Source organism: Fragaria vesca, linkage group LG3 (genome assembly GCF_000184155.1).
Source record: "Fragaria vesca subsp. vesca linkage group LG3, FraVesHawaii_1.0, whole genome shotgun sequence".
Taxonomy (NCBI): Eukaryota; Viridiplantae; Streptophyta; class Magnoliopsida; order Rosales; family Rosaceae; genus Fragaria; species Fragaria vesca.
In genome coordinates this window covers 23,487,617-23,499,879 of record NC_020493.1, presented here as the reverse complement: position 1 = coordinate 23,499,879, position 12,263 = coordinate 23,487,617, and the positions used below count along the sequence as shown (strand labels likewise).

The window sequence follows — 12,263 nt, the reverse complement described above, 5'->3', positions numbered from 1 at the left end:
GGGTTAGCTTCCAATCTCTAGTTCCAAATGCTCTCAACAAGAGGGATAAAGTTAGGATGAGACAACCAAATCGCCTCAAACTTAAATTGTTTGGGGACATTTCTTCTAGAAGAGTCCAGGGCAAGACAAATAGGGCCATGATCAGAAGTAATAATTGGGAGGTTTTCCAATTTAGCATCTGGAAAGAAGTTAAGGAAATTTGAATTTACTACTGCTCTATCTAAACGTTCAAAAATCAGTGATCTGTATGCTTGTTTGTCCAAGTGAATGGCAAGCCTGTAGCAACAAGAGAAACCAAGCCATTGTTATTCAAAAAATTGCAGAAGTTGATCATATAATTTGTAACACCACCATTGCCCCCCACTTTTTCCTCGGGGCTAACAATAATATTAAAATCCCCCATTAGCACCCAACAAAGATTACTGGCTGAGCTAAGCATTGCTAGTTCATTCCACAGAGCCATTTGTTTGTTCTTTTTGGGATAGGCATAGACAAAAGTGAACATACAAGACTTATTCATTTTGATATCAGTAAGACTGCAATGAACAAATCTATCATGTGAAGAAATAACTTGCAAATTAACAGACTTGGAATTCCACAAAAGATTAATACCACCAGATTGTCCAATTGCAGGCACCACATGAGATTCATCAAAAGGTAAATGGCTGGTCCTCTTTAAGATAGATGAAGATGACCTAGTATCTAGGATACATAAGACATCAACTGCAAAACAGGAAATATATAAATGGGTTTTAGCTATCTTACCTGTTGACGCACTGCCTTCCTTCTCAGCAAATTCAATAGACAAGGTTATAATCATCACCAAGCTTAGCAGAAAAGCATTGCCATCATTCTCTGCAGATTCATACATGAGAGTATCATCTTGTAAAGCCCTCGTTCTCTTTTAAGACCTAAAGTAGGTGGGAATCGGAAGAGATTTACATACCTGGATAATCAGAAAAGTCTGATTTAGAGAAAAAACACTTTTATTCAAAAACCAAGAGACTCAGATCTCGCCGATAACACCAAGTCTCGCCATAACTGTTCCAATCGGACATGCAAAGGTGGAAATCCTCTGGGACCTAAGGCTTAGCCTCTGAGAGGATAGAGAGGAGGGTTCTGGGTAAACGAAAAGAGGGGTATAGCTAGATCTAGGTGAATGGGAGTTTTCAGAGATGGTGGTGGGAAAGATTGGGTTCATGGATTTTTGCCTTGGGTTACTGAAAGGGTGGGTGGGTGGGAAAGAGTGCCGGGAATAGCTCACCTGGCCACGGTGGCCACCGCCTACTTTCTTCGGCGGAGATAAGGTTGAGGTCGAGGAAGTCTGGTAAGGAAATTTGGTTGAGGGAGAGAGAAAGGTATAATGGTCATGTAAAAAGTGTGAAAATAGACATTTTTATCATTTAAGATGTTATGAGGTGACCATTTTATCATGTAACATGTTTTAATGGTGACTTTTTTATCAAGTGAAACATTTGAAAACTATTTTATCATTTGTACCTTTAAATGGTAGTTTAATGTTATATACCCAACTATATACTATCAATCAATTCCCCTAACCAGAATAGCTGCCTAACAGAAAACCACCCAGAACAGAATTTGTAATGGAAAAAGTATGAACACTCCTCAGTCCTCACCCATCAACCAACTGATATTAAGTTTAGTAGCCCAAATCAACACATTGATTTAAATCAAACCACTAATCATCAAACCAAATCCTACAAATCCGTACACTAAGGATTTCAACTCTCCCACAATCAATAAGCGAAAAGACTATTTGGCAAATCTAACACGAACCTTTCAGCTAGTACACAAACACATGCAACACCAACAGTTTCCTGTACAGAATACATGTATCATTGTCCTCAACTTTCTCAGCATCAAAGCAAAAAGATAAAATAGATTAAGGCTGTCAATAAGGAACAAAAACCCAATCATAAGCTATGGGTACAGGCTATGAGGAAGTTCTTGATCGATGAACATAATCACATTTTATCAAGTATTTTGGAGAACCGCATGTCACAATATAAAACAGTCAAACAACATATTTTGAACAAAACTTATATGAATAATGCATGTGTATTAATAAGGAAGCACAAGAACCAAACCATGTAAGGTAATACATAGAGTTTATCAGTACCGGTACTTATTTCTTTAGTTTAAATTTTTTTTTAAACTTTTAATTATTTTTTTTTTTTTACAAATACTAGTGGCAAGAATTAAATTACAGCATGGTCGAGCATATCAACTGATCTCTACACTCTCCAAGGTTCCAAGAATGACTGTTACAATCTCTTTGGCTGTTTTGGTAGTCACAATCCAGCAAAGCTTCTCAATTGGATTCGCAGCCTCACCTAGTTGACCAACCCTGAACACAATGAAAAACCAGTGAAAGAGTGAACTACTTTGAGAAAATTCTTTCTTCTAAGTAGCTAGCAAAACACTACTTATTGCAGTTACAATTATCATATGAATTGATTATCCTAAATGTCGATTGATGCTTCTCTCGAATGAGTTAATGACTACAAAAAATCTTGGTATACGCTGTTTTTAAGTGCAAATCAACCAACTCTTCTAGTATATTAACTGAAAATTTTCCCTGTAAGTTTATCAATCTGTACCCCACCTCACATTCCCACATAATTAATATAACAAAAAAGAGCTTAATTTGGTTTTAGGATGGGACTCAATTAGTGCTTATGCATTGTGGTAGTATGACTCCAAACTTTGGATGAGTTCTTGATGCGGATGACAGAAGGTGTTAAGAATTTAATTCAAAATTCTGAGACTCTTCAATCATCCCCATGCTAGCTGTAAACACATATATCAATGACTACAGAATCATCACTCAAAGGACTAATTTCAAAATGCTAACACAATTTCTCTTCATCCAATGGCTAGCTGCAATAACATTGATGACTAACACTTGCCACACAAAGACTAATTTGTACAGAGATTATATATTTTATATTACGTTTGTGTGTGTACTACTGTGTTAAATAGTGTACCCATTCATAAGTCACGAATTTCTGCTTCATAGGCAGAGTATACTTGTCCACTTACAACCTTCAAGTCAAATAAGTCATTATTTGTTACATATATGAGGACTGAATGAATTGACTATAACATGATGTATGCAATCATCTTGATTGAAATTTGTTTCAAACCAGACATTTTCTTATACCAGTAAATCAGTAATTAGTATTAGCAAGTAGTGAAAACAAAACAATCCTCATTGGTACAAAGTTTTCAGTGTGACATTGTTTTTCTTTCACAAATTTAATATCTTTCATCAATTAATTATCAAAATTAGAAAAAGAAATGATTGATAACGACGAATTATAACAAGAAAAATAAGAATATAGGAGCGAAAAGGAAAATTGAAGTTAAAATTTGCTTGTTGCACTGAATCACTAATACACAGAAGATTGGGAAAGCAAATGAATTATGAGAACTCCATTATCTTAGAAAATGTAACATTTTTAGTTTCTATGGCATCACAAGAAATCTACCATTCAATGAAAAGAAAATAATTCAGTTGATCACACAGCTACCTGGACAAAGAAATAGAGTTGAACTTGGTTACTTCCTGCAATGGAAGTCAGAAGCCAGATGTTGATCTGTTGCATCAAAATAGGAAAAAAGAAAAAGAAAAAAGAATTACTATTAAAATTATAGATTTAAAAAGAAAAGTAACATTATAGGAGTATCCATAATGTTGTTTGTAACTTGCATTACTAGAGTAAAGAAAAGGAAACAATCATCAACTTTAAGTATTCTGCATAATTTTGACTTTTGTTGTTGTTGTTCACATTATGACTGATAACAAAGAAAAATAAGAATGAAAATAAAAATGCTATTTTAATTGTGCTTCGTGTTCTGTCCTGTCGTGGGAGCTCAATTGTTAGCTCAATTGTTTTAAAAGAGTGGGAAGAATAAAAATTGAATCACAGATATTAATTGTTCAAATAATTTTTTGCCCAATTGCTGCCCTACAAATTACAGAAGAAAAGAACAAACTAAGTAAATACGTCAATACCTGTCACGTAGAGTTCGGTGTTGTTGTGGATCATAGAGTTGGACTGGGTCAGAAGTGGAGGCTGAAAATGAAAATTGGTTCCTGCTTTTGAAGGCTTCGAAGAGATCGGAAGAGGTTGAAAATAAAAGCTTGGGGCAATCCACCACCATCAAGTGTTCCAATGAAGGACACTCAATATCAATGGCAGCAATTGTACCATACAACATAGGGAGATCCTTCAAAACCAAGTTCTTCAGTTTTTGTAGAACCGTCTTCTCCTTCTTCACTGCTTCCATTACTCTTTCCAACAAAGGACACCTCTCTACAAGAAGGTCTTCCAATTGAACAAGACATTGGGCTACATTAGATGCGAACAGACTTTGCAGCAGCTCGCAATGGTAAATGGTCAAAATCTTAAGACTCTTACAATGCAATCGGTAGACCCTTCCACTCTCCAGCTACCCTCCATGCCACTTCCTTAAACAAGGTGGACTCAAAAGAAATTGTTCCTATATTTCTCACAAACAAGGCCCAAGAATCTTCTTTTGATAGAATGTTGAGGGCGATTTTTTCATGGCACTCCATAGCATTACAGACACTCAATCTCCTTGTGGTGAGTAGGACTTTGGAATTGCATTTTTGAAGCTCTTCGTAGTTAGGGATCCCTATCTTTGACAACTGTATTTTATCCCATACATCGTCCAAGATTATAAGGAGCTTTTCTGTTCTCATTATCTCCTCATGTAACCTATCAGCTCTTACATCTTCTGTCTTCTTCGCAAATTTGAAGAGCAACTTATTTGAAAATGTACCTTCAATTTTTTTCAAGTCAAGGTCTTGGGATACGACAACCATAATCCAATTGTTAAAATTACCATTTCTGCATGCTTGTGTAGCTACATGTCTCAACATGCTTGTCTTCCCAACGCTGCCTGTGCCGTGGACACCAACGGCAGTAATCTTGTCATCTGTTAGCGCCTCCATAACCTTGCGCATGGCTTCTTTTGTTGCTTCATATGCTTGGAAATCTACTGTGGATTCAATTGGATCATGTGGTACTTTACTGCGGAGAGATTCCACAATCTTGTCAACAAGTTCACTGTGAGTACTACAAGGAAGAATTAAAGAGTTGTAAGGATTAAAAAAATGATGTGTTAGGTAAAATATATATATAGAATTGAAATTGAAGGCACAATGCTTACTTGAAATCATTTGTATTCCACCCAGAGATATTGGTCACTTTGCATAAGGCAGCCCTCCATTGATTCAACTTGTCTGATTCATGTCGGCCAGAGGTTTCATGCTTAGAGAAAGCTTCTTTGAAATTGTTCCCGTGATATTGAACATCACTAGGATTAACTTGATAAAAAAAGTGGCAAAATTTTGCCGTCTTCTATGGATAGACAAATCTCTCGAAGTTCATCCAAACACCAAGCAGAAGAAGCGTAATTTTGTGAGAAAATTACGATTGCAAACCTTGCCTTTTTAATTGCCCATATGAGAGTGGGAGAAATAACATCCCCTACTTGAAGTCCTTGCTCATCCATGAACGTTTTAATGCCACTTCTACTAAGTCGATTGCAGATGTCGTTTGCAATCCCTTTGCGAGTGTCAGTACCCCTGAAACTCAAAAACACATCATACTTCCAGATGGGTCTCATACTAAGAATTTCAAGCTTGTTAAGTTTCCCCACAACGGAAATGTCAATTAATTCGCCGCAATCATCTAAATACAAAGCTTGGAGGTTGGTGAGAAGACTAAATGATTGGGGTAATACGGAAATACTAGTGTTGCTAAGATCCAAGACCCTTAACTCTTTCAGATTCTGGATCAACTTTTCGGGGATCTCACTTAGTTCAGCATTCCCGTTTAGTAATAAAATCAGGAGATTTGGACATACTAACTCTTCTTCGGGTAGCTTCCGAATTTCGTTCCTCATTAGTGAAATAGCAGTGCAGCCTTCATGTAATCCGCGTGGCGGCCAACCCTTTAAACCACAGCCAGCTTTCACAAAAAACCAATGGCAATCTTCAGATTCGGCAATTTGAATGGCTGTATCCCGGATGACATCATGCATCTTTACACATCCTTCTTCCTCACTATCCAAAAGCAAGCTAGAACCTTTCAGGTACTTGACCACTGTAACTAATTTTCCTCTGGCTACTTCCATTGTTTGGGCATCTCGAAACAATCTTTTTCCGATCGCGTACCGGAACAAGTCTTTTATTTTGATGTTATGGTCTTCTGGGAACAGGCAACAGAGCAAGAAGCATGACTTGTGGTCTTCATTTTTCAAGTAATCATAGCTTAATCGTATACATCTGAAAGCATTATCCTCATCTTTCTCATGGTTGGGATTGACATATTGCGACTGCTCTAGTCGTTCAGCTGCCTTCTCCCATTCCTCCTGGTCCTCATCTCTGAGTGCCCTTGCAACAGCTATCAATGCAATCGGTAGACCCTTACACTCTAAAGCTACCCTCCTTGCCACTTTCTCAAATGAGGTAGGCTCAAAAGAAATTGTTCCTGCATTTCTCACGAACAAGGTCCAAGAATCTTGTTCTGAGAGAACTTTGAGGCTGATCTTTTCATGGCACTTCATGGCATTACAGACATTCAATCTCCTGGTGGTGAGTAGCACTTTGGACTTGCACTTTTCAAGCTCATTGTAGGTGGGAATCCCTATCTTTGACAACTCGGTTCTCTCCCATACATCGTCCAAGATTATAAGGAGCTTTTCTTTTCCCATTATCTCCTTATGCAACCTATCAGCTCTTCCAGCTTGTGTCTCCTCCACGAATTTAAAGCCCAACGAATCTGCCAATGTACCTTGAACTATTTTCAAGTCAAGGTTTTGGGATACGACAGCAATAATCCAATGGTTAAAAGTACCATTTCTGCAGGCTTGTGCAGCCACATGTCTCACCATGCTTGTCTTTCCAACGCCGCCCATTCCATAGACACCAACGGCAGTAATCTTGTCATCTGTTAGCGCCTTCATAACCTTGTTTGTCGCTTCTTTTGTTGCTCCAAATGCTTGGAAATCATTTGTGAATTCAATTGCATCAGCTGGTACTTTACTGCGGAGAGATTCCACAATGTTGTCAACAAGTTCTTCGTGAGTCCTACAAGGAAAAATTTAAGAGATATAAGGATTAAAAGTTAAGTGTTAGGTAAAACATATAGAATTGAAATTGAAGGCACAATGCTTACTTATAATCACTTGTGTTCCACCCTGAGATCTTGGCCATTCTGCTTAAGGCAGCCCTCCATTGATTCAACTTGTCTGATTCATGTCGGCCAGAGGTTTCATGCTTAGAGAAAGCTTCTTCGAAACTCTTCTTCTGATGTCGAACATCAGTAGGATCAACTTCAAAAAAAAGTGGCAAAATTCTGTTGTCTTCCTTGGACAGACAAATCTCTCCAAGTTCCTCCAAACACCAAATAGAAGAAGCATAATTTTGTGAGAGAATTACGATTGCAAACCTCGACTCTTTAATTGCCTTTATGAGAGTGGGCGAAATGGTAACCCCTACTCTAAGATCTGGTTCATCCATGAACGTTATAATGCCACTTCTACGAAGTCGATCGCGTATTTGGGCTGTAATGCCTTTGCGAGTGTCAGGACCCCTGAAACTCAAAAACACATCATACTTGCATTCAAGTACTGCTGACGATGAAGAAGGAAGAGATGCAGAGGCCTCCATGTCAACCACAACTTGATTATCCTGCGACTTTCCAACCGTGTAACTTATCCGACGCTTTACTTGAGTCCATGTCACAATTACCGCAACAATCGCCAACGATATCTTTTTGTAATATGCAAACATACAGAAGAAGAACAAAAGGGAGTTAAAACCAACGAAGAACGAACACAAAACATTCACAAATATTGCAGGGTAAAACTTATGAAATACTTATGTTTCTAACCTCGAAGAAATCGAAATCCATTATCTTCGGCTATTACAGGTCGACAGGAGAGCTAGGCTGCAGAACTCCAATAGTGAACAAATCTATGTAAAGCCTTTCTGTTCAAACAAGAGCGCGTGATAACACAAAAAATGGAGAAAATGGAAGACACAGAGATAGTTTGAACGGAGAAAAGAGAGGAGTCTTTCGTGGCAGTTGGTATCAGTCTACTCTTTTTATGACTGGAAAACTAAAGTCTCTGTGTAAATAGTTCTTAATTTAAACTAAAGTCTGAAGCATTCAAATTTCAATAAATCCCGTTCATGTCCCACTCACTATCTTTCTTACTAGCAATATTTCTTGACAATATCATTGAAACTACCCATGGATATTTACAGCAACTTCCGACACAATTCACTGGAAACTTCCCACCGATATGTATCATCAATATTTACATCAACTTTTCCTGCTCAATTCACTGGAAACAACAAAGCTAGAGAGCCAATACTGTCTCCTATTGCAGGTCATTGCCTCATTGGAACCCACCAAAGGTAAAAGCTTGTGGAAATTATTTAACCCAAAAGAAGTTGTTAACAACCATGACATACGTAACTAACAACTTGGCCATAGAAGTTATTTTAAATGAGTTAGTTGTCTGAATAAGGTGATCCTAATCTTCGGTTTCACATGGAGAAAATGTCATGATACAGAAATGTCAAGTATTTAAAACCTGTTGCTTGAGAAAACACCAAACCCAGATGTTATAATATCTCAACTTGCTGCCGGCCAATAAGATAATCATATGTAATTAAACTACAAAACTGGAAGTTGATCCGAAACTTGCTTAATACTTTAAAATGTGTGAAAATGATATCAAACAGTTCTCTAATTAATCTCACCCCGTGATTAGTAGGTAGCCACTAGCTAGGATTCAAGACCAATTCAACTGATCACTTCACTCTTACTAGCTAGGATTCTCCAATCTCTGTTGAGATCCTCGTCATTGCCCATTGAACTTGAATGTAAAATAATTATGTAATTTGCTTCTTTTTTTTTTCCTTTTTTTTTCTTGACAGTATGTATGTAATTTGCTTTTGAAATCACAATAGCTGGGGAAAGCATTGGAGCTAAATTGCTAATGGGTCCTATGGCATCTTGACCTAAGAAGTATGAACATTGAGCTTAGTTTTGGAGGACCCTACATTTTGAAACCAGTAAAAACCAATTCTATTTCTAGAGCATTGAGCACTTACTGGATTTCAGCAAACTGGTAAGAATACAAACCCAACGGCAAGAATACCTTGAGACATTTGCCAGAGCATGCCAACTGATCACTTCACTCTCAGTTAGGATGCCTTTAGCATCTTTTTGTCCATCACATACGAGTACCCAGCTAGATAACCAGCCTTGATGTGTATGTAGCTGAAACAGGCCTCCATAACCATCTAGTCCAAATGAAATTAAAACAGAAAAAATCACTGAATTTATTGTAACCATCATGAATAAATTAACTACAGTGGGGGAGAATTTTTGTTTTTAACAAATCATCTAGTCTATCAATCAAATGACTTTGCCCATTGATACCTGAACTGAACCCACATATAAAAGATAAATTGATAACAATCAGTTTTCTTTTCTCACTAGCAAGGAGAACTGTCTAGTTTCTTTGATCCATTTGAGGGTGAGGCTTACCTAAACTAGGTAATATCTCATATGGAGGTTTATATTTCCACTTGCCAGCTATTTCACGTAGTCAATTGATGTCAATAGACTGTTTCAATATATATAATTTCCATGGATTTTCTCATCCTATTGGAGCTAAAAAGTTTTACAGTATGGAAGAGAGGGGAAGAAAGTTGGATGCAGAAAAAGTTAAGTGGAGGCTATGAAATTCGCTGAAGTTCGAGAATTTTTGTAAATTTATGAAACTACTTACTTTCCCACCTAAACATACTAATCAATATTAAGCATCAGTACATATGCCTACCAAATTAGATCGTATGTGAACTAAACTCACTGAATCAACCAACCAACAATTTCCCACACATCTTGACCAAAACAAAAAAGTGACCTTAGTTTTGGACCAAGGGTTAAACCTGTACAACCATCCAACTAGAAAAAAAATTCCTTTGTTAATGTTTCATCTGAAACTAGTTCATATCTATAACATAGAACAACTAGCATAGTACCACGATGACTGCAGTTAATGATGTTTAAAATTATACACACATCCATTGGCAAAAATATCGAAGAACCAAATGTCCAAAACTCCACAAGTTAACAACTTTAGCAAATACTAAACCACTAAAACAATATGATACAGACTGTTTTGGCTTGAGGATTGATGACAAGTTCTAGCAAGTTCATGCCCTGACAAAGTTTTGGCTTTCAAATCTTGTCGAGGGCTTTAAATTTCTATACAACATCATATATGTGTATATCATATAACATTAATCAATCAGTCATCATCTTGATGATGATGATAATGAAAAATGAAAAACATGGATCCCAAAGACGTAGGATCCGTCAAAATAACCAAAACTTGGAACCAACCTAGTAGTCTTGTGAAAATTATGTTACAAACCAAAAACACATGTAATATTATCACCCATGAAATGCACATAACTGCAGAATCCAGGTAATGCAGTAAATGACACTACTAGTAGATATGGAATTACCATGTTTGTTAATCAGGTTCCAATCCTCAAGCTGTCGGAAAGGCAATGTGGGCATTAATGGGAGTCTATCCATAAGAAGAAGCAGAGAACACAATTTCAAGAGTTTCCCCTGCCAATGAACATAGCAATAACATTTCGCAAGTATTTTTGAGAACCAAATGTCCCAAAAGCAAAGCTAAAGCTCTTATAATGAGAGCATGAGATGTCTTCCAAACTGTAGGTTACAGATACAACATGCCATGAAACTAGAATAGAAAAAAAAAAAAAAANAAAAAAAACAATAATCATGAACCATTATCCAATTTTGATGAGCATGTTGGAATCGTATATATTGCAGTCCTCAGCTCTTTCTCCTATGTGATTTGGAGTCTCAAACTTTCACAGTGAAACACAAATACATCCTTGGATTTGTTATAACTTCTAACACGACTCTCCAAAAAATAGCCAGAAGCCAACAATTATGCATCAATCGATTTTCTTTGTAATCAACTAGAAATCGCAAGCTAATAGAAAACCATCCAGATCAGAATTTGCTATGGAAGGAGTATGAACACTAATCCTCTCCAAACCATCAACCGATTGAATTTAAGTTAAGAATCCCCAATCATGTGAGTTAAATCAAACCATCTCTGATTACACATTGAGCTGGTTTTTCTGTTTGTTTCGAAAATCAGAGTAACCAACAATTGAGTGCGGCTATTGGGCCCTCCAAATTTGCTCAATATACCTCTCATTCTCTCTACACCTCCTTTTTACTTTTCAATATAAACATTTTCTCACTAGACCTCATTTCAAATTCCTAATATAACCTTAGTTATTTATTAACATAGATTTCAATAAATTACTTACTTTACATCTTATTCACTCAATAGACCTCTCATTCTTTGTTTTTTTTTTTTTTTACCCTTTTTTTTTTAAACATCCATTATCCCTACCTTTATTTTTTGATTATTTTTTTCATGCAAGAAAATGTTTTATCATGAACTATTCTATATATCTTTTTAACTTTTGTTTTTCTCTTTTGTGTGTGTTATTTTTTCTCTGTTTTTTTATTTTGAATAATTTGATCTCTATTTTATACCTCATAATAAATTATTTTAATAAATATATATTTTCTACAATCAATAGATATATATATAGAGAAATTTTAAATACACACCTTTAATATCTTAATACACACCCCTCACTTAATACACTACCTATCAAGTTTTTAATTTCAGTAATATACTTAATACATATCCCAAACTACCTAAAATGCCCTTAATTTATGAAATATTTCGTTATTTAATATAATTAATATATATTTACTATTTGGTATCTCTTTTTACATATTATTTCGTCTAATTTTTGCTAGAAATTTTTGGTTATCATCGTTCAATTTATTATCAAATGATTACTGTTATATCCCAACTCCAAATCACCAGTACAAGTTTTCAAAATTCACAAGCTAGTACAACTGTAGAAGTACAATAGCTATTAAACATAGATAACTAGTTATTCGATAAAACATGTCATGATAAAGATGCAATATTTGACAATATGATATGCAAGATTAAACTAAAGCTGATAAAGATGCAGTATTTAACAATATGATATGTAAGATCAATCTAAAGCTGATACAGATAAAAAAAAAAAAAAAAAAAGAAAAAGAACAACC

The 12,263-nt window shown here is 36.0% G+C and overlaps 3 protein-coding genes across 3 annotated transcripts in view; all 3 read right to left on the bottom strand.

The window, feature by feature from the left end:
* Positions 1–2,055: 2,055 nt before the first annotated feature.
* On the bottom strand, positions 2,056–8,095 carry LOC101305648 (probable disease resistance protein At4g27220-like). Its single transcript, XM_004296114.1, has 6 exons — positions 7,950–8,095; positions 7,233–7,828; positions 5,221–7,144; positions 4,040–5,126; positions 3,555–3,620; positions 2,056–2,368 (listed from the first exon to the last, which is right to left on the bottom strand). Exons 1-3 carry the CDS (start codon positions 7,968–7,970, stop codon positions 5,374–5,376), a joined length of 2,388 nt encoding a protein of 795 aa, XP_004296162.1. The 5' UTR covers positions 7,971–8,095; the 3' UTR covers positions 2,056–2,368; positions 3,555–3,620; positions 4,040–5,126; positions 5,221–5,373.
* Positions 4,442–5,014, bottom strand: LOC101305928 (putative disease resistance protein At4g10780-like). The gene has a single exon (XM_004296115.1). The coding sequence runs from the start codon at positions 5,012–5,014 to the stop codon at positions 4,442–4,444; it is 573 nt and encodes a 190-aa protein (XP_004296163.1).
* Positions 7,983–12,263, bottom strand: part of LOC101305356 — a 7,825-nt gene continuing 3,544 nt past the window's right edge. Inside the window, exons 4-6 of the mRNA XM_004296113.1 lie at positions 10,607–10,671; positions 9,182–9,373; positions 7,983–8,014 (exon numbers count right to left, since the gene is read on the bottom strand). Coding sequence (XP_004296161.1) covers positions 7,983–8,014; positions 9,182–9,373; positions 10,607–10,671 — 289 coding nt within the window. The remainder of the gene's footprint in view (positions 8,015–9,181; positions 9,374–10,606; positions 10,672–12,263) is intronic.

What these genes read in the sequence shown, in the direction of transcription:
- LOC101305928 (XM_004296115.1), bottom strand. Translation starts at nt 5,014, where the DNA reads ATGCGCAAGGTTATGGAGGCGCTAACAGATGACAAGATTACTGCCGTT.
- LOC101305648 (XM_004296114.1), bottom strand. Translation starts at nt 7,970, where the DNA reads ATGGATTTCGATTTCTTCGAG. An exon ending in TGGATTTCGATTTCTTCGAG is followed by an intron (nt 7,829 to 7,949) that starts GTTAGAAACATA and finishes TATTACAAAAAG; the next exon opens with ATATCGTTGGCGATTGTTGC. An exon ending in TGGAACACAAGTGATTATAA is followed by an intron (nt 7,145 to 7,232) that starts GTAAGCATTGTG and finishes TTTTCCTTGTAG; the next exon opens with GACTCACGAAGAACTTGTTG.